Source organism: Channa argus, chromosome 16, assembly GCF_033026475.1.
Source record: "Channa argus isolate prfri chromosome 16, Channa argus male v1.0, whole genome shotgun sequence".
NCBI lineage: Eukaryota > Metazoa > Chordata > Actinopteri > Anabantiformes > Channidae > Channa > Channa argus.
The window spans coordinates 13,572,197-13,598,041 of NC_090212.1; the positions used below are offsets into that span (position 1 = coordinate 13,572,197).

At 38.2% G+C, this 25,845-nt stretch overlaps 1 protein-coding gene across 1 annotated transcript; it reads left to right on the forward strand.

Moving 5' to 3' along the window:
- Positions 1-578: 578 nt before the first annotated feature.
- Positions 579-20,108, forward strand: LOC137101800 (uncharacterized protein C14orf132). The gene is made up of 2 exons (XM_067480643.1): positions 579-969; positions 17,977-20,108. The coding sequence occupies exons 1-2, from the start codon at positions 943-945 to the stop codon at positions 18,211-18,213; spliced, it is 264 nt and encodes an 87-aa protein (XP_067336744.1). The 5' UTR covers positions 579-942; the 3' UTR covers positions 18,214-20,108.
- The last annotated feature ends 5,737 nt before the right edge of the window (positions 20,109-25,845 follow it).

Consider the following 25,845-nt stretch of genomic DNA (forward strand, 5'->3'; position numbering starts at 1 on the left):
CAAAGAACAAAATAATAAAGGCCACTGATATCTACCTATCTATCTATGTATCTATCTATCTATCTATCTATCTATCTATCTATCTATCTATCTATCTATCTATCTATCTACAATAAGTGTGAACGGGATTGTTTTTTCACAAGAATCATTGTTTAAAAGTCTAAAATAATAAAAATCTACATTAATATAAACCACAAATTAAGTTATTTTTTTGATTATGTCACACAAATTTGGCTACCATATTTGTTTGGAAAACACTTTTTTCATCCAGATCGGTTATTCTGTTCTGAGTCTGGAAATATCTCAGAGCAGTGGTTTAATGTTTTTACATGATGGATTTTTTTTTTCCAAAGGCCACTGATTATTTTTCTGATGTTCAAGTGAATCCACTAGGCACAACGTGGAGGTAGCCCCAACTCTAGAAAACAGCTTATACTCAAAGTATATAAAAGGAGATTAGGGGTGCAGTGTGCATTTAAAGGACAGGAGAGTGTAATAAAAATCAAGAACAAGATGTAAATAATGGAAACGTAGGGAAGAAAGCAGAGGAAGACGGAAGAAGTAGGACTTCAGAAAGAGACGGGCACAAGAAGCAGACAGCGGGGGAAGAGAGAGAGAGAGAGCCGTGCACCTCCTTCCTTGTGTCCCGCTCCACAGACTCCTCCGCCGCCTCCCTCCCAGCGTCTCTTCATATCTCGGTCTGCTCTGCGTTTTCCCCTCGAATTTGCACTGCTCTTTGTTTTTGATTTTGATTCTCCATCTTCGACATGCTCCCCACGTGAATTCCGCCAACCAACAAAACAAAAACAGAAAAAAAAAAAAAAAAAACAGAGAGACAGAGAGACAGAGAGAGAGAAAAGGCAAATGCTCTGTCGGAGAAGAGAAAACCACACGCACATTTTCAGCTTGCGTTGAGTCCCTTGGATTGAACGGAGCAACAGTATGGATCTGTCGTTCATGGCAGCGCAGGTGAGTTATTTATCCCGCAGTTTCTTCCCAAAGATTTTTTTTAATGCTTTGCTTCTCTGAACTTTTCATGAGTGCATTATATCCATCCACTACATGGGCGTGGCCGGTCCAAATGTCAGTTTATCTGACATCTCTTTCAGATCGTTAGAGCATCTTAATACAAGCTGCGTGACGAAGATTGCATGATGGTTTCTGGTTCTGTTTTTTACTAGTACTTTATGGAAGTTATGGTGATGATATAATCTCTAAAGTCTTTCCTTTTTAAGCTTTGTGTAATTTAGTGAGAGAAAGGACTGAATACAAAATAAACATCAAAGCATCATTTTATCTTAAATGTACAGTATACATTTCATATCAGTTTCAATACGTGTGGCACATTGTGTTACTTATGCAAATCTTCAGTTGTGATACTTTGCACACTAATACATTTCTTACACTCTATAGACAACATATGTTTTTGTGCATCTACTGTGACTGTGCAATGTTTTCATCAGGAGCTGAAGTGGTATTCCTTTTGCCCTCCCCTGTCTCCATGTCTGGCTGTTTATGGTTTGTCTGGTGCCATCTACTTCGCCAGTTCCCTGCCTCCTTTACTAAATAGTTCATAGCATTATCTGCCAACAGCTGCTGTATGTTTGCCAGATAACACCAAATGCTCCCATTCATGTTCCCATTCAACATCAAATGTTCCCAATCGTTTTAAATCAAGAATTGCTGAGTGAAAATGCACAGACCTGACAGAAATAAATGCTTCTAAACAGTCAGCAGATGCTCTCTAATGATCCAAATCCTTCTGTTTTTCACGTTACATGGACAATTCAATGTCTTCAAAGGAAGTAATAGTACTATTTAAAAACTAAATGGCAGGAACTCTGTGGGGAGTCAGTCAAATTTACAATTGGAAATAGTTAAATACAAGCGTCTTCTAATCAGTGTTGGGTTTTTCTTCATACACATGTTCACAAATTGCACGACTAAATATTTCCAATAAAAGATTAAGGGCAATAGTTGATCTTTGAGGTTTTTCTACAAACAAATGAGAAACAGTGAACTGGACGAATTTAATCATGGTAATATCAAATCAGAAAAGCTGGCAGTGAAACAAATACGCACATTTTGTTTTAAAGATGATTTAGTACAGTAACAGGGAAATTTACAAAGGCCTAGACTGTGATATTATTTTAATATTATTAATAATAATATTAAATATTATTAATAATAATATTAATAATATGATATTATCCTTCAGTCAAATCAAATTTATTTATCTAGCCCAATATTACAACATGTGACACTCGTTAGATCATTAGATCCCAGAATTGAATAAAGAAAAACTTTTTAACAGGAAATGAAAAAGGTGAAACCTAGAAAGGAAGGAAGATCAAAAGAGGAAGGATCTCCATCTCTGGAGGGACATCAGTTTACCAAATGTTGTGTGTTCGGAACAGATCACAAAAGTACTTGTACATTTAGGACAAACAGGACAGTAGTTAAAGACATACGATGGTAAGAACTGAGACAATGTTGACTAAATTCCTCATGCTGCCAAAGTTAGGAACTGAGCTGCAGAATTACCAACACGAATGAAACATTTACAGCCAAACAATTACTCGATCATTCGATTAGCTGAACATTTTGTCATATTTTCAAAGTTTTATCATTTATTTATTTTATTGTACATTTTAAAAGCTACATTTCAAATTTTGCTTTCTTATTTGGGGAGGTGGGGTTTGTATTAAAATATCTACATGATTGTCAATTATATATTAATATGCAAATTTGACTTGTAGACGTAGAGTACAGTACATTGTAGAGGGAGAATTAGCTGAAAATGTTTTACTGATTGTTGTCAGCTTCTACTCTGACTCGGGAAAAATCTACATCAAAGTCTATTTGTTAAAACTATAAAAAAAAAATTACAGTTTATGGCATGCTCAGTATAAATCAATATAAATCTCAAATCAGGTGACAATCACTTTACATATTGTATAGAACTGGTCCCTTGGAATGAATTAGTTGAATTAGTTCAAACTGATTAGTGCTACAGGACCAGCATGTGATTAACAGGCTAATGCTGCCTTAACATCGTGTCGACAGTGTGGCAGGGATGGGAATTGTTTTCAACAACTCAAGAGCTTTCAAGGAATTTTCCAAGGTAGTGGTAGTGCTGCTGCTTACCGAAATTAGCTAACTAGGGAGGCTGTTACTGTATTACATGTCCCTGGTATTTACACTATAAACACAAGTGGAAATTAGACATTGAGAGTAAATTATTAGTAAATTTTAACAATTAATTTGATATATTTTTACTCCTGGTGGTGGTGTTTTTTTTACCTGTTTTGGGACGTGTTCTATAGACACTTTTGTATTTTTGTAATTTTGTAACGCCGAGAAAATTTATTAAGATGTCATAGTCTGAATTACAATCCAGAGGTTCATGTAAACATTCTTTCCCATTCAGCCACTCATAATATTCTTAATGGCATGATTTGAACGCAGCATAAAACATACAATATTTCACAGTGTGAACTTAAGTCTCTAGTGTTTTCTGGTTGTAAGAACCTGCTGGCATAGTGACTTAGACATTCATTCTTTACTCACTTGGGGATCTGACAACATAGTGGATGTAGCAGTTCAACAGTGAAATCAACAATGACTGAACAATACTAACAGTGTGTTTTGTGAAAAAAAATTTTTGTCATAAACTGGAGAACGCTACCCCTTGGTATCGACTAATTTAACTGGAGTGGAATCTATTCCAATGGCCTGAGTCACTCTGTAATGATGACTGTGAATGAAGCCAGTCAAATGTCCCTGGAGTTTTGAAGAGTGACTTCACAAAGCATGATTTTTATGCCCATCCATCTCGGTGTAGCTCTGCTGCCTGCAAATCACTAGACCTTTGCCATCACTTTGTCTCTAAAAGATGATGGATGCTGCTATAACTGTTCTCTCCTAAAGACAAGTAAAGTTTTTAAACAACTTTAACTCAGAGCTGGTTACTAATTTTCTCCTTGTAGCAGAAGAAGAAGAATGACTGCACTAATGCACTAAATGCTACTGTTGAGGTGCATTTAATAGAATACATAAAAGTCATTAGACATATATTTCAGAATTTAATTTCTTGATGAAACCAAGCTTGGGTTTGAGAAAGACCACATTCTGCTAGACAAGAACATGCACTGTGTGTACCCCTGTGCACAATACAACCGGCCCATGGGTCACTGCATGTATGGATCTTATTTTGTTATATACCCGAAACAACCGAAGCAGCTCTCTGCAGAACAATGAGTGCGCTTTTGTATTTGGTGAATGATTTGCATTTGGCAGCAATGCCTCACTGGTTTGAAATAGAAAACAAAAGCCATACTTCATTAAGCTGGAAGTTGTGGCATCCTCAAGCATTGCAGAACATGGATTAATAAGTGACTATCACAGTGAAGCTTTTGAATACCAAGCTGAGGGCAACGGATTTGTTCTTTATCTTTTCAATTACACTGAATTTAAATGTTCTGACAGACTACTTCCCTCTGCTTTTTAGATACAAATATTAAGATTTAGTTTTAACTCAAATACTCACTCATGCTTTGCTTTTGTCAAAGCAACACCTGCTGTGGTTAAATCATATCATATACATCTTTGTACCTCAAGCAAAATCAACAGCTTAAAACTCGTCCCTTCAAGGGTCACCACAGCAGAACATGTTCTGCACGTTGATTTGCCATGTGTTTTTACACTGGAGGCCCTTCCTGTCCCAACCCTCTATTTTAATCCAGGCTCGGGATTCGAATTCGAACCCACAGCCTTCTGCATCCCAACCTAGTGCTCTACCACTGATCGACCAGCCCCCCTTAAGCATTAACTGATTATTAAAATGGCAGATGTTAAGAAAAAGAAAACGAGTCAATGTTTTCCCCATTTCTAATTGGTGTTAAGGTTAAATTTGAGGCTCCTTAGCCATTCTGGGCATTTTGCTAGCCTCAGATTTCATTTGGATACCATGGTAAATGGTAAATGGTAAATAGTCGCTTATATAGCGCTTTGGATAAAAGCAACTATTTACCATTTACAATGTTGCTTCCCATTCACCCATTCACACATCGATGGCAGTGGCTGCCATGCAAGGTGCACACCTGACCCACCGGGAGCAACTTGGGATTCAGTGTCTTGCCCAAGGACACTTCGACTTGTAGCCAGGAGCGGGGATTGAACCACTGACCCTGTGGTCCGTGGTCAATTGCCTTACCCTTAACTGAGCTACAGCATGCCATACTTGCCACACAAGTTAGCAAGACATTTATGGCCGGCTATCCACTGCACAATGAGGCATTTTTCTTTCTTTCAAAAACCAGTGACCTATTTTTTTACAAACGTCACACCATATGCCCTGATACGGCACTTCCTTATATTGCAGCTAGTGAATTGTGCCCGCGAGACATTAAAGGTGGAAATACAGTGACTCCGAAGGGTGTGGAAAATATTTAAAATGGTATTGGTTTTTGCTATTAAGAAACATGTCACCAAGTAGAGTGGTGTGTCTGGCTGATTCGTTTTAATCGTTTTTAGAAATTAACAAAGATCTATGGCATCAACAACTGGCTGACAACTAGTAGAGAGTTTTCAGTGTTGGCATTAGAATCTGTACAGTAATTGTGGAGAATACTATCAATTTTCAAAATGACCAAAATTATCCTGCAGCACTTGTTTGTTTTTTCCTTTCCTTTGCTCACTTCTGGACAGTTAATTTTTGATGAGACATAGCTCTGTTTCCATATTCTCACTTTGCATGCTTTCCCTTTCATCACCATCGGCTATTTACTCAATCATTTATTCAGTCAGGCAGGGGCTCTGAGTCATTCTACCTGACAGAGTTGTCAATCTCGGCTGATGTTAGAGAGGACAGACAAGAGTGAAGGGACGAGGCTCGAGGTAGAGGCTGACAACTCAACATAGACAGGGCTGGCAAAAACACTTCTGTTTACTTTGGTGCCCAATGTGCCAGAGAGTCAATATAATCAGAGTAGTAATGTGGTCAGCTCTGCACGTTTCCATGCAGGTTAAAGCAGCACCACTGTTTGCCAAAGGGGCTTTGATTGTGAGGTTAAAGCGAACTGACTGTACCAAATTTATTGCGATATAAGTGACACAGGATTAGAGAAAGGCTGGTTAGAGGCATGGTGAGAAGACTTCTGTGTGCATCACCACTGCCTGATATATTAAACTGTTTTGAAAATAGCAGCAGCCCACAAATACATCTTTGTTCTCAGCTGCATAAAGTAAAATTACATAGTGTTGTTATGTGGTGCATTACTGTGCCTTCTTCACAATGTCTTGGAAAAAAATACCTATGGTGTCTAATGGAGGCTTATTCGAAGAGTGTAATTCTGCAATGCCAGCCTTTTATTTCAACAAGTTTATTTCCCCTCTGGTCTTTTGTCTGCAATTGGTTTTATATCAAATATGTAGTCCTGAGATGGTAGGAAACCTGCAACCTTGTCATAAACGTCTAGCCTTCGTCAACTTTTTTAGCCTGCAGGATTGTAAACGCAAACGACAAACAAATTAAAAGAGTTAGCGGAAGATTGAACTATGTGAACTGGACTTTTTTCTTAGAAACATTTTTCTACTCATCCAAGCTGCTTCTTCAGTCTGAGGAAAAGTTGGCTAGGGAACCCGTTATATCCTCCAGAGTAGCCTGTATTCCACACCTGGCCTGAACAGGCTTGTTAGGTGGGTAATATTAAAACAGACAATTTGACTCTTTGTTAGGAGAATGTGGATGGTTTTCAAGAAGAGATTACATTTAGTGGATTTTAAGCCTTTTCATTTCAACTATGCTATGTAACTACATGATGATTTTATGAACTAAAACTTATTAGACTGTTTCTCTAACTACCATTTTGTGTGTGTGTGTGTGTGTGTGTGTGTGTGTGTGTGTGTGTGTGTGTGTGTGTGGTGGAAGCATTCAAAGACATTTACAGCCTGTAAAGGGGCAACATAAAAAGTAGACCCACGTAATGAGGAAAACAGAAGGCCTCAGGGTGATGAGGATGTAATCTTGCTTGACACATGTCCCTCAACAGATGACTTTGGCTGTTGGTTTGGGGGACATATGGGTCTTCACAGCAGGACCTATTCAAAGTTTACTCTCACTTGATGGATCTGCCTCAAGTAGGAAATGATCCACATGAGGCAGAAGCATTCAGGACTAACAGTGTGTTACATTGTAGTGGGAGTTTTGCTTTAGTAGGCCGCTGATTTTTATGTCATGCTCTTCATAGTGGAAGGAGAGACTTTTAAATAACAGTTTATGTTTTCTAGCTGTTGCTGATATTGGAGAAAGTGTCACTGCAGGTGGCCGTGATGAATGAGCAGCTACGTTATGTTCAGTCCTGTTAAATTGAGAAATCTTTATTTTTTGCACTTGGTACAATTAACAAACAAACAGGAAACTGCAGGTCTCCATTTTTGACAGTGATTACTTTGGTGCTGAACAGCAATGTTGCCAAACTGAGCATTTGCAAACCCCTCTGCTGAACAGCGATCGTCCGACCACATCTTAGCAAATATAACAACTGGCAGGACAGGATTTCGTATAACATTTTGTGAGGTTTCAGGATATGATAAAAGTTCTGTTTATGACTGTACTTTATAGGGGTATTCCTAACGTGCAGAGCCCCTCTTAACCTTGGTAGGCTAATTAATTAGGACCTAGTTTGGGAACACAGCCATTACAGATGAACTCTTTCTAAGTCAATGTTCCAACCCTAGCTTTGGAGAGGCTGACCTGGCAACATGTGGTGCAACTGGCAACTACCTTTAGGAGAGTTTGAAAGTCAAGGGCGGATAAAGAGTAAATATCTCAGCGTGTCAGATCACAAAATTTGCTGCTCTTATACGAAATAGGGATATGCTCTTCCTTTCTTAACCTAAAGGAACATATCAGCGGGCAGTCAGTTAATTGCACTTAATTGCTAATAAATCCTTTCACCATCCACATTCTCCATATTCATATTGACTTAAAGAAATGGGTCAGATGGTAAATCTAGATTAAAAATATAATGGACGCGCATTTTGTGAGCTGTTATTTGAGCTATAAAATTGACTGGAAATGAGTAGCCAGTGTTTGGCTTTTGAAAATAACCTTTCCTTATCCTACAACATGTTTGCACTGTAGATATAAATGTCTTGCAGCTACTTTCCACCAGTAATGAGGGGCTGTATATTTAAAGAAGTGGATAATGAAAGGGAGACTTAATGTACTGTGCCCCCTAACTGCACGATGCTTCCTATATAGTTGTGCATATGATATTCAGCAGGTATGAATTATATATTCCCACATAAATAATCAACTTTCTACCCATCCTGAGATAAGTTTAAAGAAGCGCCATCGTTAGTATTGACATCTGACTAACAAATCCAGCCGCCAGCATCCTCATCATAAAACAAAGTGTTTCATTCTGACATTTTTACCATCAAAATGTTCATAAAATCATTAAATCTAAAAAAGGAAACATGGATGACAATTATGAAGGGTTAAACAGCGGGTGTCACTGCTTTGCTGTGGGGAAGGCTGTTAAAATGCTGAATGGCAGCAGCTGATTACAGACTATCAACAAGGAAGCAGACATGAATCGTTATGATTCTAGTTAAAGAAAACCATGGCTGCTGTAATTTATTGGGATCATTATGAATTTTTGGGTATCATTAGAATGCTAAACATGAAGTAATAAAACTATCTAAGTGTTTTATGCACAGAGTCTCCAGCACAGCTTTTCCAATTTGCCTCGAGATGTCAATTAAAATGTTCCCATCCCTGGGTGTAATTTCAGTAAATTACCCCTCTGAGTCCAAATAAAGCATTAAGAAATGATCCTCTTGTTGTTCCCAATTTTGCCACATTCAGGCTTCAAACCAGTGGATTTGATACCTTTCACAGGACTTTACTCTTTGGGTCTGACATAGCATAAAGGCAGGTTCAGTCTGCAAAAGAGCTGAAGTTATAATGCAGATAAGGATCCTTCACTGCTGAAGAAGTACAGATGCCCTAAGATAAATACTGTCCTTTAGATTAGAGCCCAAGGCAGCATTTGAGCTGTCAGTCTACGAGTGTAGCCACAGTTCAGGATCAGTCTGATGGCAGCATCTCATTATCCTAGATTATGGGACACACTTCCTATTAGAATTCACTTACTCTCATAGCTCATTTGCATCATATGGTAATTTAGGGTCCAAATGGACTAGTTTCGATTTCCCCGCTGATGTACTTCTCAGAGGGTAAATTACACCCCTCCTTTATTTGCTAAGCTACAATGTGTTGCTGATGTTGTCTGACAATTGCTGCTTGATAATTTTGCATCAGATTTATAACAGCTATTTTTGTCACACAGTCCCAGTCCACAGCTTATATGGCGTTTTCTACAAAGCAAATCTGTGTGTGGCCTTCTCATTTCAGGTGCATTCAACTTTAATGCCCAGATGATGATTTATGATCTTACGGTAATGTCAGGTGTTTTCACATATGGAAATTATTTCGAATGCTCGCTGGTATGCATGATTACTGTAAAAATACTCTGGCTTTGGTTTGATTATTTTTTTATTTCAACCTGTAAATCAGTTCTAAAGCTTCAACCTTTTCTTTACAGATGTTGTAATCACAGTTTCAGTCCCAAGCATCCATCAATCTTAACGCTTCATATAGATCCTGTTGCCATTGTGCTTCACAGTACTGTCCTTGGGCCATTTATAGGGCAGCAGCAAACACCACATTACCTTATGACTTTTTGATCATGTTTTGAGGCAATTTTGTTCTAGTATAAATGACAGTGTGAGTATTAAGCTTATCCAGGCAACACAAAATGTGGGGAGCAGTATTTCCAGTCCCCTCCATTAGTAACATTTGAGAAATCTCATACAATGTGTTTTTTCCTGTGTTTAATGGATGAATATGTAGATGCCAAGAAATAAAACCAAACATTTCTGTTTCACATTCATCTTTTGATTTAAGTCCATGAATGCGTTCAGTATACAGCAAATACTATACACAGAAGAGGGCACTGTACATCACTTACTGTGTCTATTTGCAGTACAGTACTACTCTAAGAGCATTACACAGCCAACGCTGGCTCAATGTTGTGCAACGATTATGACCATTTACCCACCAATGCATAAGACAAAAACATTCATAACACATGATCCAAGTGTTTAGAGGCTGTGATTTTTTTGTTTCTGCAATTAGTAATCAGATTGTGAGCATGCTATAATTGATTAATTTCACACCCTAGAGTCTTGTTTGCTCCCGTGTGATCACACAAACACGCACGAAGACACCAGGCTCAGTGTTGTGATGCCCACCTCACTCCTCCGTGTGATTCAGTATTGTGTAAATCCATCTCAAAGTGTGACAGACACAACAATCTATGTGATGGATGAGTAGAGGGTCCCAGAAATAGGTATAGTGTGTGTCGTAAATGTGTGTAATCAGATGATATTGGAAATAGAATTTCTCAATAGAATGATTCACAGATGATATGGCATTTGTATACATATTAAACATATTAAAATTATTTTTAATATTTTAAATTTTAAATATGCATATTCAAGTAGACATAACTTATCTCACTTAGATGCGATATAGCTTTTGCACATCGCAGCTTCAATCATCTTTGATTGGATTGACATTCGAAGGAGAAACTTTGATAAGGGCACTTTTATGTACAAATACAGCAAAAGAAACAAAAAAAAAACTGTAGCTCAGTTTTAAAGAGCAGGTTAAGACACTGTGTGCAGCCGAAAATAACTTCATTGTTCATTTTGCTGATTAAAAAGGGGGCTGGAATTTTAATGAAAAACAGACTTTCACACAGTATCTATTCTTAACATACATTAATTCCCCCCTCATGAACAATAGGCTTATTTACATATAGCTGCAAACAGTATGTATGCCTGCAGTGTGCACATTTACAAGCTGTATGTTCTTCCATCTTTCATTTGTGATTACCTCTTCTGCGTTTCAGTCACATTTCATACAGAGAAGTTGTTTTTGGGCCTATGTCTGACTAAAGCATGCCCATTTCTTAACCTTGACAATATGTGTATTAATGCAGACATGATGATGATTGCCCACTATGCCCCACCCCACCCCCGCGGTCGGGGCACTATTTCAGGTTGTACAAGACAGGGGGGACAAATGATCTATCTGACCATTAGGGTTGGAGCACTTGTCATATAACCTATACAGTAGTAATATAAATTGCTGAGATTAAGAGCATGTGCAATATGCTAGAAATATATGAATATCAGGTAAAAAAAAAAAGCCTGCGGCAAAAATCAGTGATACAGAATGAAGATATAGTGTGTGTTACAAAGATATGTGAATACAGATTATCTAGTAAAGAAGGGAAAAAGCGGCTTGTAGTTAACCAGAGATTTAAAGTTACCATTGTGCTGTAATCAAACATTATATGTATTTCAGTCATTTGTAGTTCTTCTGGTCTTGGGATGCTTACGATTATTGTAAGTATAGAGGGGAGAAAAGTAAAGAGCTAAATAAAAAAAATCCAAGTTAATACAGTGAGTATATATGAAAGTTGATAAACAGGGCATATGAGGTGTTATAGTGTTTATGAGTAAATGAGGAGTGACTCTGCTGTTGTTAGGTCACTGCAGCCTTAGGGAGCCAGAAGGGAAAAGATCTGAGACCAGCGACGACAAGGTCAGAGCAGAAAGAGCTTAAAGAGACGCTAGACAGCAGAGTCAGGAGGTTTGACGTCTGGGACTGAACCAAAACCCAGAGGCTTGTTTGGGGTTCTGAGCGCAGATGTCTTCTCAGGCTTGTGGGGTTTTAAAGTGAGAGAAGTGACACGAGGTGAATTTAACAGGGATGAAATTAAGGCCCCTTGCAATGTTCTTGCTGCCACTTGCTCATGCTATTGTACAGTACAGTCACTCCCTGCTTTAACTGTGACAGTGGATATTACAGTGCAATGGAATCATTTTAATAATTGTCTTTGACTACAAGTGTAAAAAGTGATAATTCACATTTCTGCTAGTGTTTGGTGGTTGAACTAAAAGAAAGAGCTGTTTATTTCCAGAGTAACTGACCATGTGCAATATGTCACAAATTGTCCAACGAATATAAACAGGAGAATGAGGGATCACAAGTAGTGATGGGTCGGTGCTGAGGAAAAAACTCCTGGTTTACACTTTGATTCAGTTTTTAAAATGTCTTGTCACAAAAAGAAAAAAAATGAATATACAAACATAAACTTAACCAAACGAAACAGGCGAAAGCTCAGAGAGAAAAACAGACCAAGGTTGACTGCAAAACACTTATAGTGTAGTATAGTGGGTGGTCAGGTGGGCTGAATCTTTCTGATGAGCACTAACTCTGCTGACAGGCACATGCATCAGTCAGGACAAACTTTTCATGCCAGACGTTTTTTAGGTCACATCAGAAAAACACGGATAAAATGAATGAAGATAACTGATAAAAGTGACGTTGCCTGTACAGTTAGGTTTTCCATCTGCCTCATTAGCATGACTTTTAGTCGGCCATCCAGATGTAACAGAGTCATCATAAAGTGATTAGCCACAGCTGTGCTTTCCTGCAATGACAAGCGAAATGAATGAAACGTGTTTGTTTACCTGGCTGTTGGTGCATGTCTTGGCACAAGGGGGAGCTCGTTCAAAAATCCACCACTGGTCCTTCAAACGGTAACTGATACTCAGCATGAAAGATGTGACATAAGACTCAACAGAGTGCAAAATAATTACAGCTGTTCACAATGCAATGTAGTTTTGAGGCGTGAGGATGCTCCACAGACTCAGTCATAAAAGGATCGAGAGTTAGATATGAGACAAAAAACATTGAGAGGTGCCAAGATATGTGTTAAATCTTTGTTTTCCTTTTCACTCTGTCTCATCTCTAAACAGTAAAAAAAATTTCCACTGCATTTAAATATGCATCTGGCAGGAAAAACAACTTTTTTGTTGGCGTGACTGTGAATGTTTCCCAGCTGATGGATTTATTTTAGTTTCGTACATCTGTTAATTACAGTAGCAGCATAAGTCAGTGAGAAACAATCCCAGATGCATTTTCTGAATCATTTATTTCTACATTTATTTATTTAATTGTGCAGTAACTATGGGCAGTATCACACTGATCTCAGGTACACAAATAATAACCAAATTTATCATTCAAACCATTTTTTTTCTGTGCTGCACAATTTCCACTCATCGGACAGATTGACCAGGGTGTCAAATGAGGATCACTTAGGCTACACTTGTTCTGTTGAGATTTATTAAAACATGCTGCTGGGCTCCTGAGACAGTGAAAATCAATAAAGGCAGAGCTGTAAATCTGACCAGCAGGATCCAGGTCTGGTGCAAGTGGTCTCACCACTTTTGTACATATAACCAAGCCACTTTGAATTCTGCTGATGTCTGCTTTAACTGCTTTAACCACGAGGTACAGGAACATAATCCATTGTTTTCACTGAGAGGCTGCTGAAAACAGCTACTTTTATTGTGCTGGTCACTACAAATAAAAAAATAATGCTTTTTGTTAATACAGTAAACTCATTTTTTCCCTGATTTTGTGTCTTTAATTGCATATACAATAGACTATAGAAAAAGTCGTGAAAGAGTAAAGAATTGAGTAATGTTTTTACAAAGCCCGGAAGTAAGGTACAGTAGAGACTAACACGCACAAGGCAACTGATTTCAAAGAGTTGTGTTTTTATTACTGTGAAGGCCACAGATGAATTAAAAATGAATATTAAAAATAATAGTTTTTCCAGTAATTGTGTCATAACAACACTGTCAAACCACAGCAAATTATAGATAACAGCAGAGTTTATAGGCAAGAACATTTGTGCCTAGTGAACATTTGGATACTTTTTTTCCCAACAAGCTTTTTTGTGCTCCTTTTATTGCACATTATCCTTCTGCTTTCAGCCAGCTGACAAAGCCAAAACTCATTCAAGTATAAAACTTGTTAAAAATCAGTATTTTTCTTTAGCTACAACACTATTTCTTATGTCCAACCTTGTGCGTCCTTGTTTCCCCTACAGGGAAAGTTTTAACATTGTGTCTGAAGTGTCATTTTAAAACAAAAGTGAGATAAAAATCCTCCCTACCTGAGGATGGCATCATATGGAGACAAATGTACTGTATTATTTGAACAGCACCTGTCTGGGCAGTGGAGCATGAATGGCTGTAACAATAGAGAAAATCAGCAGCTGTTTGTTCATTGATTGCTCGTGTGATCTCAAGCACAAAGTCCATTATTTTAACTGCAGGGGTCCACCTCCATGCCCGTTTTCCCTAATTCACTTTGTTTTCTCGAGTACACCTTGAAGTTTGTTGTTCACAAAAATATTGACTTGGATATGAAACTGACCTCATATGATCCCAGAGTGCAAAAAAACAACTAATTGTGTCTGAATATATGGTAAACAACCATGCTTGAGTGCTTTTGTGTTGCCGTAAATGTGTCGGTTTCTCGGCTATCCAACAGCACTTGTTTGGGTTTCGGCTGTTTGTTTGAAACCCATTTCACTGAGCACTTATTGGTGGCGATGTCCCAGGGGAGGTAATTACAGTCCATTCTATATCACAATTACTATAATCATCCATGTAGGATGGCACAGCTCTCGGAACAGCTGGGACAAATAAATCAACACTTTGAGAGCAGGTGGGAGCACACAATCAAAGGGTCTTAGTTGTATTGTCCCCCACAGATTCGGGGTTTGCTTTGTGGAGGACAGGAGGAGCCAGCGCTCTGAGCCAAGAAGGTGTTGGGACTTTCTTTTGTTGTTATCTGAGAGTGAAACCCTGGAGAGATATTAATGGATTGAAGATTTTTAATCCATAATTGTGGGTGTCTAGGCAACGTTCTCTATCAGTACAGTGAAGTGGATTTTGTACTGCTCTGAAGACTAAAAGTTTGCCGTTGAAAAATTCAGGGGCTACATGTCTTTCCAAAAACATTGTGCTGGTTGCTTTGAATAATCCACAGACTTCACTTTCAGTAGTTTTAATTTTAACCACATTCTTCTACTAAAATGTCCCCTTTTCTTTTTTAAAGCTTTTATAAATGTACCAATTTTAGCCTCATCCTTTATATGGAGCACATTTCTACATTTGGACAAACTGTTTAAAGAACTTTTTCAAAACAACATCTATAGACTAGAATAACCATATTTAGGAGAAACTTAGCTTTTTTTTAAAAGGTTTTGACTACAATTACTTATTTTAAATATTGTTATAGATGTTCACAAAACTGTTGTTTATAATTCACCTAAAGTCAGTTACAGTATTTTGTCATAAAACATTGATTTGCTCAGCTGATTTGTCCCACTGCTAAGTTCTTGGCTGTGATGTGCAGGTTTACTGTCAAGCCAGTGAACAGATGATAAAAAGGCAGACATTTGAGAGATTGTATGTTGTTTTACTGTGTGCAGAGATATATCAACCTAGAAATGCTAATAAGGAAAACCGGATTTTAAAAAAAGTGGAGATCTTGCACATCAGATATAGAAGCCTTATAAATTTTCCTCTTTTACCCACAAATGTATTACAAGAATTATTGTCTGTTTTAAAAAGTTGGAATACTGGCATAAAATGTACATGTTAAACATTTTTTTTTTATGGTAAAGCATCACAGCACTCACTTGGCGTTTTGAAATTCCAATTCCTCATCCACAGGACCTATTTGCTGTATCTTTACTTTTTGATTAGTAGAGGAGTACAGCCATTTTGGCAGATGACCTACGTTTCTTCAAGGTCTCTGCTTGTTGCGCTTCTGCAGTATAAAAGAATGACTAACCATAAATGTGAACATATGAGTCTCAGTTTACATTTAAAAAAAATGTTTTTAGGACAACTTTCATTTTGGAAGAAAAAAACTCTTAAGTTTTCAGTAATCATGAAGATCAATTCTGGGGGACTTACTGAAACTATCAATGTGGACAAACCACTAGGTTAATGTATTGCAGAAGAAGAATGTTGAAGAATGTGAATGTTCCAGGAAACTTTAGTTGACTTGCTGAAGACAGTCATCCACACATGTCAACAATTATAGCTTTCCTGGCAGTAATGGCAGTAAAGGGTTGACCTTCATAGCCCATGTAAGTGCTCAGCCGCTTTTCAAGGTTTCCCGCTGTGCCATTAGTTTAACCACTTGCAGCACTAGCCTCAGGTGCATAATCCCCATGGGATTTGTGGGTGTGGACCAATGCACAGAGGAGCAGTAACATGACTGAATTGTAATTGAAACGCCTATCGTATATACTATGAGATTACCATGTCTGACCAAAATAGTAAATCTGAGCAATCAAACATCTACACTAGCTTTGGGCATACAACTGCACTATTTAGGCACACACTCCCATCATCCACTCTTTCATATTCAGTTCACTTCCCCATTCATGCAAACAGCTCATGCCTGTGGATGATGAGTTACTCATAAATAAAACAGAAATATAAAGAATACAGACAGGGTTGAGGGCTTCAGTGATTGTACGATTGAACATTACATTAGGCACGATGCAATATGAATAGAGCATGAAGTTTGCAGCATGGAAGTGATTACAAAACAAAATCAAACAAATAGCATGTTGATGAGAGGTCAGAGGAGATGCTTTAGAACAACACCATAATAACCTTTTAAAAGTAAGACTCTAAATGTAAAATTGAATTTGCCAGCTTTTTAATTCAGATCAATGCATACATGAGGAGGGGGCGGCTTTAGCTCAGTTGGTAAGGGCAGTCGTCCACGGACCACAAGTGGTTCGATCCCCGGCCCTGGCTATATGTCAAAGTGTCCCTGGGCAAGACACTGAACCCCCTAACAGCCCATTCCCCTCCCTAGCTGTGCAGTGCCGGTCCAAGCCTGGTAGAAATTGGGGAGGGTTGCGTCAGGAAGGGCATCCAGCATAAAAACTGTGCCAAATCAACATGTGGACAATGATCTGCTGTGGCGACCCTGAACTCACGGGATAAGCCGAAAGGACAAAAAAAAAAAAAAATGCATACATGAGAAAAACATGGTTCAGCTTTCAGGGAGGTAACAACTGGAGGGTAGTTATTCAGCTTTTTACAGTCCATTTAAATAAAGCTGTGGTTTGGTGTCAGAAAATAAACCTTAAAACAGGTGATACAGAGTTATAGGGGCTAGAAGGTGGCAAAGAGACCCCGGTGGCTGGACTTGAATTTGCCTGTTTGCTTCAGTTGTGCTCATGTGAACAGCAGGTGTTTCATAGGATGTGTTAGCAGGATGTTTTCTAAATGGTGCTTTTACCATGTGCGAGGCAAGGCCTGGTGATTTGTGTGTGTGTGTGTGTGTGTTTGTGCATTTCTTTAGAATTAAAAAACAAATCCTCATGTAAATCATTAACATTTGGGTCATATTTAAGGTTTACTTGAGTGTTAAGGTATATAGTTAGGGTAAGTCATCAGAACATAATTGTTAGTCATTGTAATGTCCACTGAAATCATGGAAACATGGCTCTGTGCATGTGAGTATACGTGTAATGCATTATCCTGCGTTTCTAAGAGAGATTGGGGGGATGTGAGGTGAACAAATGAGCAAGGAAAAGAGAATTTCTGTGTATGAGTACCGAACATCCCTCTAAGGTATTTTTAGCATTGTTTTTCAGCCGTCCTCACAGTCTGTTTTCCACTCTGAGTGTGGCAATGGATTCTCATGCATTACTCAATCAAACACCCCGCTATGGAGACACAGACAGAAAACACCCACACGAGTGCATTCAGTTCCTTCTGCTCTAACGGCTAATCTTTATACATGTAGAGCTCAAACCGTCTGAAGCAATAAAGCATATTCACTTGCCACATGGAAAATATTCTTTTCCTGTTAAATGCAAACAAGTCCTTACATACACACATTTGCAAAGACACATATGCAGTAAGTATGATATGTAAGACAGAGGGGACCCAGGATGTCTCTATGGGAAACCTAAATGCTCTTCTCACCTTCGCTTATAGATCCCAGTTATGACGGGAGCCTTCATGGACTCGTCACCAAATGATGATTACAGTGGTGAACACTCGCTCTTCAACTCCTCAGCCAGCGTTCACGCCGCTGCCTCAGCTGCCTCAGTACATGGCCAACAGGATGAGTCGCAGTCCATGTCCAGCGACGCCATCTGGCTCTGGATTGCCATCGTTGCTACCATCGGAAACATTGTGGTGGTGGGCGTGGTCTATGCCTTTACTTTCTGATGAACACATGGTTAAAAAGACAATGATGCGCGCACACACACAGCTTTTTGTGGATCTACGGACTCCTGAGCGAAGCCACACTTTGTAGACTCACATACCCTCTCTCTTTGTGTCTTCTTCTCTTTCTCTCTGTCTCTCCTTAGTACTTGGATTTTGTATCAGTTTGGGTGCCCGAGGGTTTGAAAATTGTTATAATAGATGATGACATATGGACCATGTCTACATTTCTCCATCAGAAGGAAAAACTGCGACTTGGCTACATTTATCAGCACTAGCTGATTTTGGATGTGAAATAAAAAAGTTTGTAAAGAAAGCTTTTGTGTGGGATAGCTCTTTAGTTCAGCAGCCAAGAATCAAAGGAGCTTTTTTAAGAGTATAAGTTTGTTTCCATGTTTATTCTCAGACAACACCCTCACTTGTAATGCAGAGAGAAGAATCGAGATTAAACGGGGCTGAAGATCCGGGTCAACTTAGACCATCTTAAACATGCACCAGATAGTTGCTAAGCAATTTAGTTCAGTGCTGTTTAATTATGCGTCTGAACAGAGATGAATGCTGAAACATTTAGAAACCAGTGGGATTATTTTCATGTCAGGCAGCCCTGAGGCCCACAGCACTATTGCTCATTTAACTTGTAGGAACACAGTATGGAAAGTGATCATAACTATTTGTTCCTCTGTATGTTCCTATAGGGTTTTACAGACAAAAACAGGAACAGGAAACCACGTGTCATTCATTTGCAACTAGGACACAATTATAATCTTATGGGTATATTACTGCAGCGCTAACTCACTTACTAGGAACCCTGATTGTTGTCATAGTCTGTTGAGTTATATTTAGAAATAATTTACAGATGATAGAATCAGAAACACCAAACAGATCAAACTTTATTTATTCACCCAATTATTTTTACTGTTTTCTTTTTGTTAAGGACAGTCTGAAAATAAATGTTTATTACTCAGAGATAATACTGCAACAGAGCAGGAAAATGCTGGATATTACAGATAAGTGTGGACAGATATAGAAAATGGTAAATGCATTTTCTATATCTGGCAAAGACATGTACTGTAAACTGTACATAAGTGGGCAAGCGATATGTCATTGTGAAATGCAATTTTGTCGTATTCCAAGCCACTGTTCAGTTAATTTAGTTTAGTGTTACCGTGAGGTCTGGAAGGAGCTGTCTCTATGGCAACTAATCCTCATCCTAATTGGAACAATAGCTTTTCTTTGAGGCTCAGGCATTAACCTGCAGCCACCCAGCAGATCCAATCAATTCTTGCCATGCAAAACACAACATACAAAGCACTGCATTTAAACAAAGTTTACAGCTGTTGACATTTGTTTTGTTTTTTTTATGCTAACTGATGTCTGTGCTACAAATAAACACTAGACATTTATTTTATTGATTTATTTATGTTTTTTTTGTGTGGTCAAATTATGCTATCTTATCTGCAAACGGTTTTTCTTAACCTGACAAACTGACTAATCTATATTCTATATTTAGACAAGCTTAGAAATATCTGTTTTCCAGCCAACTACCGTTTCTCGTGGGATTAGAAAATACTGTTATATCAATACAGTATTGACTAAAGGATTCACACTTGTCTTGTAAACACCATACATTTTTATCTCTCTACACACTGCAAAACAACAATAGTAACTTAATGTATCAGCTGTACCATGAGAATTCAAACACATGTGTAATCTCTGTTATTATGTGTCGACTTATACAATGTTCATAGAAAGACTTTGCCAAGCCTACTATTTTTAATAATAAGCCATGGGCACATGACAGATTGATTTAGAAATATTTAAAATGTTGAAATGTAAACCACACAGACAATTCTCGTTTTGTACAGACATACTACTATTAAACTTTACGTATTAATGCATATTGTCTTTCTCCTTTTATAAAAAAAGGTAAATCATGTCTACTGTACCAATTGATCAGGATGAAGTGTGAAGTGAAGTTTAATGCCCTGCAAACACTGGGATAAATGTAAACTTTTGGCTCTATTTTTCATTGTCTGAATCGCCTGGCATTGCTCTTGGCGAAGCCAACGTACTGGCTGGCATCCCCAGTCACTGCAGAGCCATCAGATAAGACTGATGCTAAGTTTAGATGGCGTCATCTGTCACTCTGACAGAGGCTCCTGTTGTTTAGAACACATACGCCCATTTAACTCTTTCTCTCTGTCAGTGGTCAATGGTCTGGGGACCATTAATGTCTATACTAAAATAAATAATAATAAAAATTAAAATTTAAAAAATAAAAGAATTTGACAGGGAAATCACTGTCTTCAACAAAGTGGCGGACTGATTTTACACTTTCACTGAGATTCCCAGCAATCAAAGTTGATTTTATAACGACAACAGTGATAAAAAGGATGGCATTGTATTCACAGACATCTGTGGTTGCTAAGTCCTGTTATGTATATGTGATGTCAACTAGATTTAGAAATCACGTTCATCACCCCTTTCCCCACTGAATAGGCAGCTTGGTTTGACAATATGTGGATCAACTCTCTTCAAATTCACCACGGGTCTTCCTGATCCCCCTCAGCAGCAGAGACAGAGCTGGAAGTGTCTGCTGCACATGAACTTCGAACAACCTTCATATTGTTTCCGTCTCCGCATTCAATCAAGCTACTGTGTTGTGAACATAAATCCCAGAGGCTTCCCTGCAGCTGAAAGCCAGAGGCAAAGAAGGCCTAAGAAATCCCTCTGAAAGAGCAAGATGAAATAGATAACCACTGATCATGGCTGGGCTAATCTATGCTAATGCATGGTAATTATTTGACTTTGTGAAACTCCACAGTGGCTAAGACTTATGGAGGATGAGCCTGCCTTTACCTGTGAATAACAGATAATGTTGTTCATTTAAAACCAGATCCAGGTTGATCAGTCTTACTGTTGGAGGAAGGGAAACAAAAGAGAAGGAAAATATGAAACAGAATGATGTGGGAAGAGGTTGACTAGTTCCTCCTCTTTATGTAATACTCCAGCTCCACTCCTGTCCAGTCAAGAGTGACAGCTTACTGATGAAGTGCTGGGTATGCTAATATATGCCAAGCTGCTTAGACCCATCTTGTCAAACTGTCACTTTAAAAACACATTGGACGGTACAGCATGTGTGCCTGTGCATTATGTTTCCATGCTCTAACACATTATTGTTATAAATTGTCACATAAATACTAGTAAGACCACACTGACCACATCAAAAGGACATGTAGGCCAGGATGTGTTTTTCAGTGAGGAGGTGTTTAACAGTGAGTAACACTGGAACTACGTAGTATGTGTAGTCATTAGACTTGTCCAAAATGCAGCTTCAACAAAACAGAATCATGCAAGCAAGAATATGTGATTAGGAAGAACTACAGCAATTTATTGTCTGGATTTATTGGTCTTGTCTGACTTAAATTTATTTAAAAATAAAATAAAAAAATATCAGAACTTAAAGAATGCTTGTAGTACGAAGGCATATAATGCAAGGGTAAGCTTCCAAGACTTGTCTTCCTCTGTTCACTTTACAGATGGATTAAGTTCTCCCAGAAATTCTCAGACTTTCAGTTTGCTACAAACTTTCTGACTTACTGTCAGAATGACCTGCCCACAGTGGAGAAAGTTGTCTGTTCTAGCACTGGCAGAACTTGAAGTGATTCTTTTGTTAGATTCATAGCAAGGCTCCAATACTTTGCTTCTTTATTTAATTAAACTAATTGCAGCTCACTTAAAAGCACAGACTCTGGAAACAGCGGACATCAGATATTATTTATCTAATGTTATCAGCATTCATAGTTTCAACTCATTGGCCTGGTTGTGCTGCAGGCAGCTCTGGAGAGGAAGTCAAACGTTTAATGGTTGTCTACAGGTGAATGAGTTCATATAAGCAGACTGCAATAGAGGAAGGATAATGGATTTATATTTGCTGCAGGTTCATGATAATTTGTTTATCTGGCTCGTAAATTTAGGTTGTTACGGAAGTCATTGGCTACACAGTGCCTGCTCCCATCAGATAAAAAGCCTGACTCCACACCACGGCACATACTTTTAGTTAAATCTGAATCTGCAATCACACACAAGCAGTTGTCAAGTTTGAGTCTCTGGCCTGATGATTGACAGCTGCCATCATTCTAACATAGACTTAACTGAGATTTCACAAGCTGGCTTTGTGTGATTGTGTCCTGATAGCATATAAAGGGAAAGAAAGGGTTGGTGAGAAAAGGGTTTTTAGTGAGTTGCTACCATGGCAACAGCAGGCTGTAATGTATTTATATTGCAATTTTAGCTTACAGCAGCCATTTGTAGACCTCGACTTTGTTTTTTGGGTTTTTTTCTACTCATATCTTTCTGACACACTAACATATGCTGCTCATTAATGTGGATTATTCAAAACAAATAGGCATAGATAATAGATAATAACCTTCTAAGGAGAATCATTTATGCACACAGGATCAACACGAACTAGTTTACTCATTTAAAGTCACAACTGAAAACTTTCCCATTCACTTATATTAATTTAGCCAAGATGTCATTTGTTAGGATAGGTTCAAGTTAACCTTTCTACCTCCACTTGCATGGGTTGGTAAATAGTGTGCCAAGTGTACCAGGGAACAAAGAGACTTTAATGCAATCCCAGGGCTCCACCGCACCCTGATGCTACAGAAGCTTGAGTGAAAATGCTTCCTTACTGTTACTCCATGATGGGAACTCAGACTCACCCATCATCCAAAAGGCAGGAGGCCTATTCTTTTGATTTAGTATTGCTGTTGAGTGGATGGCTGGGTCTCTCTCTCTCTTTCTCTCACTCATCTGTGAGGCAGGAGGACAGACAAAATATCTGTCATATATCTATCTTCTTGTGTAGAAGACGACCTTAGAAAGAGAAGTGGATTAATGAGAAACTTGCCCTTTGCAACAAGATGGATATAGTTCTGTCTGGCTGTACTCTGAGACATGTGTCTAAGCATATTACACTTATTATTATTTTGTAATATAGCATTTGTTTTTTCCAAAAGGTTGACAGAGACCTAATTCATCCAGTGTGTACACTATTTACAACAACTGTAGCTCAGTAACTATAAACATTAGAGACACAAATGCATTCAAACTCACAAAAAACAGAGGACATAATAGAGCAGAAATTTCTGTTTAAAAGTAAATGGCAATTCATGAATTAGTCATTTTGTCATATTGCAAACAAAAAAGGGAAAGGCAAGGGTAAACAAAATCATCCGTATTCATCCCTTGGGAAGCAGTAATGTCTGTATACAATGGTCTGGAAATCCATCTGTATTTAGATAAACAGTACTGTAGACGTACAGAATATGTAGTACTGTACTTGATATGCTATGAGCTTTGACATGCTGGTGGTGCAGGTGGACGAGTCAGAGGGTCATCGTGTCATAAGAGCTTATACTTTGTGCACCAAGAATGTATGCAATAGTTCATGGCAATCTATCTAAAAGGCAGTGAGCAATTTAATTCATTTTACCTCAGTCAGAAGAATGCATCATCCACTGACCATGAATGTTTGTGCAAATGTTTATGTTAATCTATACATTTCAGTGGTGGCCAAAGTTCTGGACCACCTGCCAAAAAAGTCACAGATAAAGGTCTTCAGTTAGTTATCACATAGCAGATTTGCTGTTCCATCAATAATGAATCAATCTAGCAGATATGACATTAAGTGTAAGTCTCAGAAAGTACACAAGGAGACCCGGGATCAAGACACTCATCCCTCAGCAGAACACTACCACAGCTCTGTCACTGAATATGATTGGATGTCAGGACTCAGAACATGCAGCCTGTCACCATGGAGACTGACATGTATCACTCAAAGTGGAAATCTCTCCGGGGGCTAATGGGGAACCCAATGAACAGAGAGTGAGACGCGCAGACAGACAGAGACAGATGCACAGGCTGACACAAAATGACAGGATGATTGAGAAGAGCAAACATGTCGAAGAATGGAGAGGAAAAGTAGCAGGAAAGGATCTGGATTAACACTGGAACCTTCTGTCCATTCCTTTCTGTGCTGTGATGAATGTTTGACAGGCATCCTCTCAGAGCACAGCAGAGATTGATCAATGCTGATCTTTGTAATCTCAAGTTCACTCTAAAACACTGGCCAATTTGGCAGAGAGGCTGTTTTTTGTTTGTGCCAAGTTCTACCATATAATTTATGATTCACAATACTGTAGCGTCATTTCTGTGTGGCACCACTGGTATTCAGATGGTTTTCTTAATTTAGAGTAGCATTACCAGAGTGTAAAAATACAAACCTAAAGATATGTTCAAAAGTCCTGCATTACTTAAGAGAAAATAAACATGTATCACCAAACAAAATGTACAACAATGGTGTTAAAGTTAGTAAAATTATAGGTAAAATTATAATTAAGTATAGTTTTGGGATATTTGTATAATATGTATTACATATACTTTACTGGTTACAGTAAAGTGCACAGTAAAGACAACTTATCTAAAACTTATCTATTTTGAAACAATTTAAATGAGTGAAAATAGTAGCATTCATTTAAAGCGAAATATTAATTTAGCTTCAGAAAACTACAGTATTGTGCAACATGCACACCAAACTCACTTGTAGTAACCTTAGCAATCATTGTGTCCAGTAGAGGGCGTCATATATATTACTTTTAATACTCTGGTATTGCATAAGACTGAGATTGCATGTACAGCAGTACATGCACTACAGAGCAGATTACAGTTTTCAGTAGGTGTGATAAACACAGAAAAGTGCCCATGCACATGAAAACAGAACATGACATGCTTTATATGCATCTGTAAAGTGAAAAGCCATTGGTTTACACAAGGTTTACACTCAAGGTGTGAAGAAATAGATGATGTTAATGTAACACTGTAATATATTGCATAGATAATATGAGATCTTTACGTGTTGTATGGGGATTGTACAGATTTTTCTGTAATGACTGATCTGACAGCTTTTCTGAAGAGATGCGCAGTGCTCTGTAGCACATACTGCTACAAGAGGAAAGACAAATTAAGAGCATATTGTGAGAGCATGTTTTTTTTTAATTTCCTTTAGTGCATGTTTTAGTCTAAACAGAACAACACTGTTTAGGACCGTTTTTCAGTTTATTCACTTATTATTTGATAAGTTTAACTAGTTTTCTCTCAATAATATTACCAGTATCATTCAGTACAACACAACTGTATTGCTCCATTGTCCCACAAGAGAAAATATACTGTAACACAAACACCCAATAAATAATGAAAAATTCATTCAAATAGTACCAGCATTCATCGTATGTAGAAGGCCATCGGATTTCGTATAGCCCCATCATGATGTTAGTTGATCAACAGTATACACTAAAAAAAAGACCCTTCAGCCTGTTCTATTTAAATTGAGGAACTCAATGTCTGCTAAAAGGCAAAGCTATTTTTGTTTTGAGCTGCTTCAAAACAACTTCTACCCCATGATCTTTGCTACAACAGATACAAGTTTCCCAGACAGTAAAACCAAGCACCCCCCTGATTTAACATGCCAGAAACAGGAGAAGAATCTCCTTACTGCTAAAAAAAAAAAAAAAAAAAAGCCACACATGCCTGGAAGAAGTAGACTCTATTTAAATAATTTTCTCTAACATG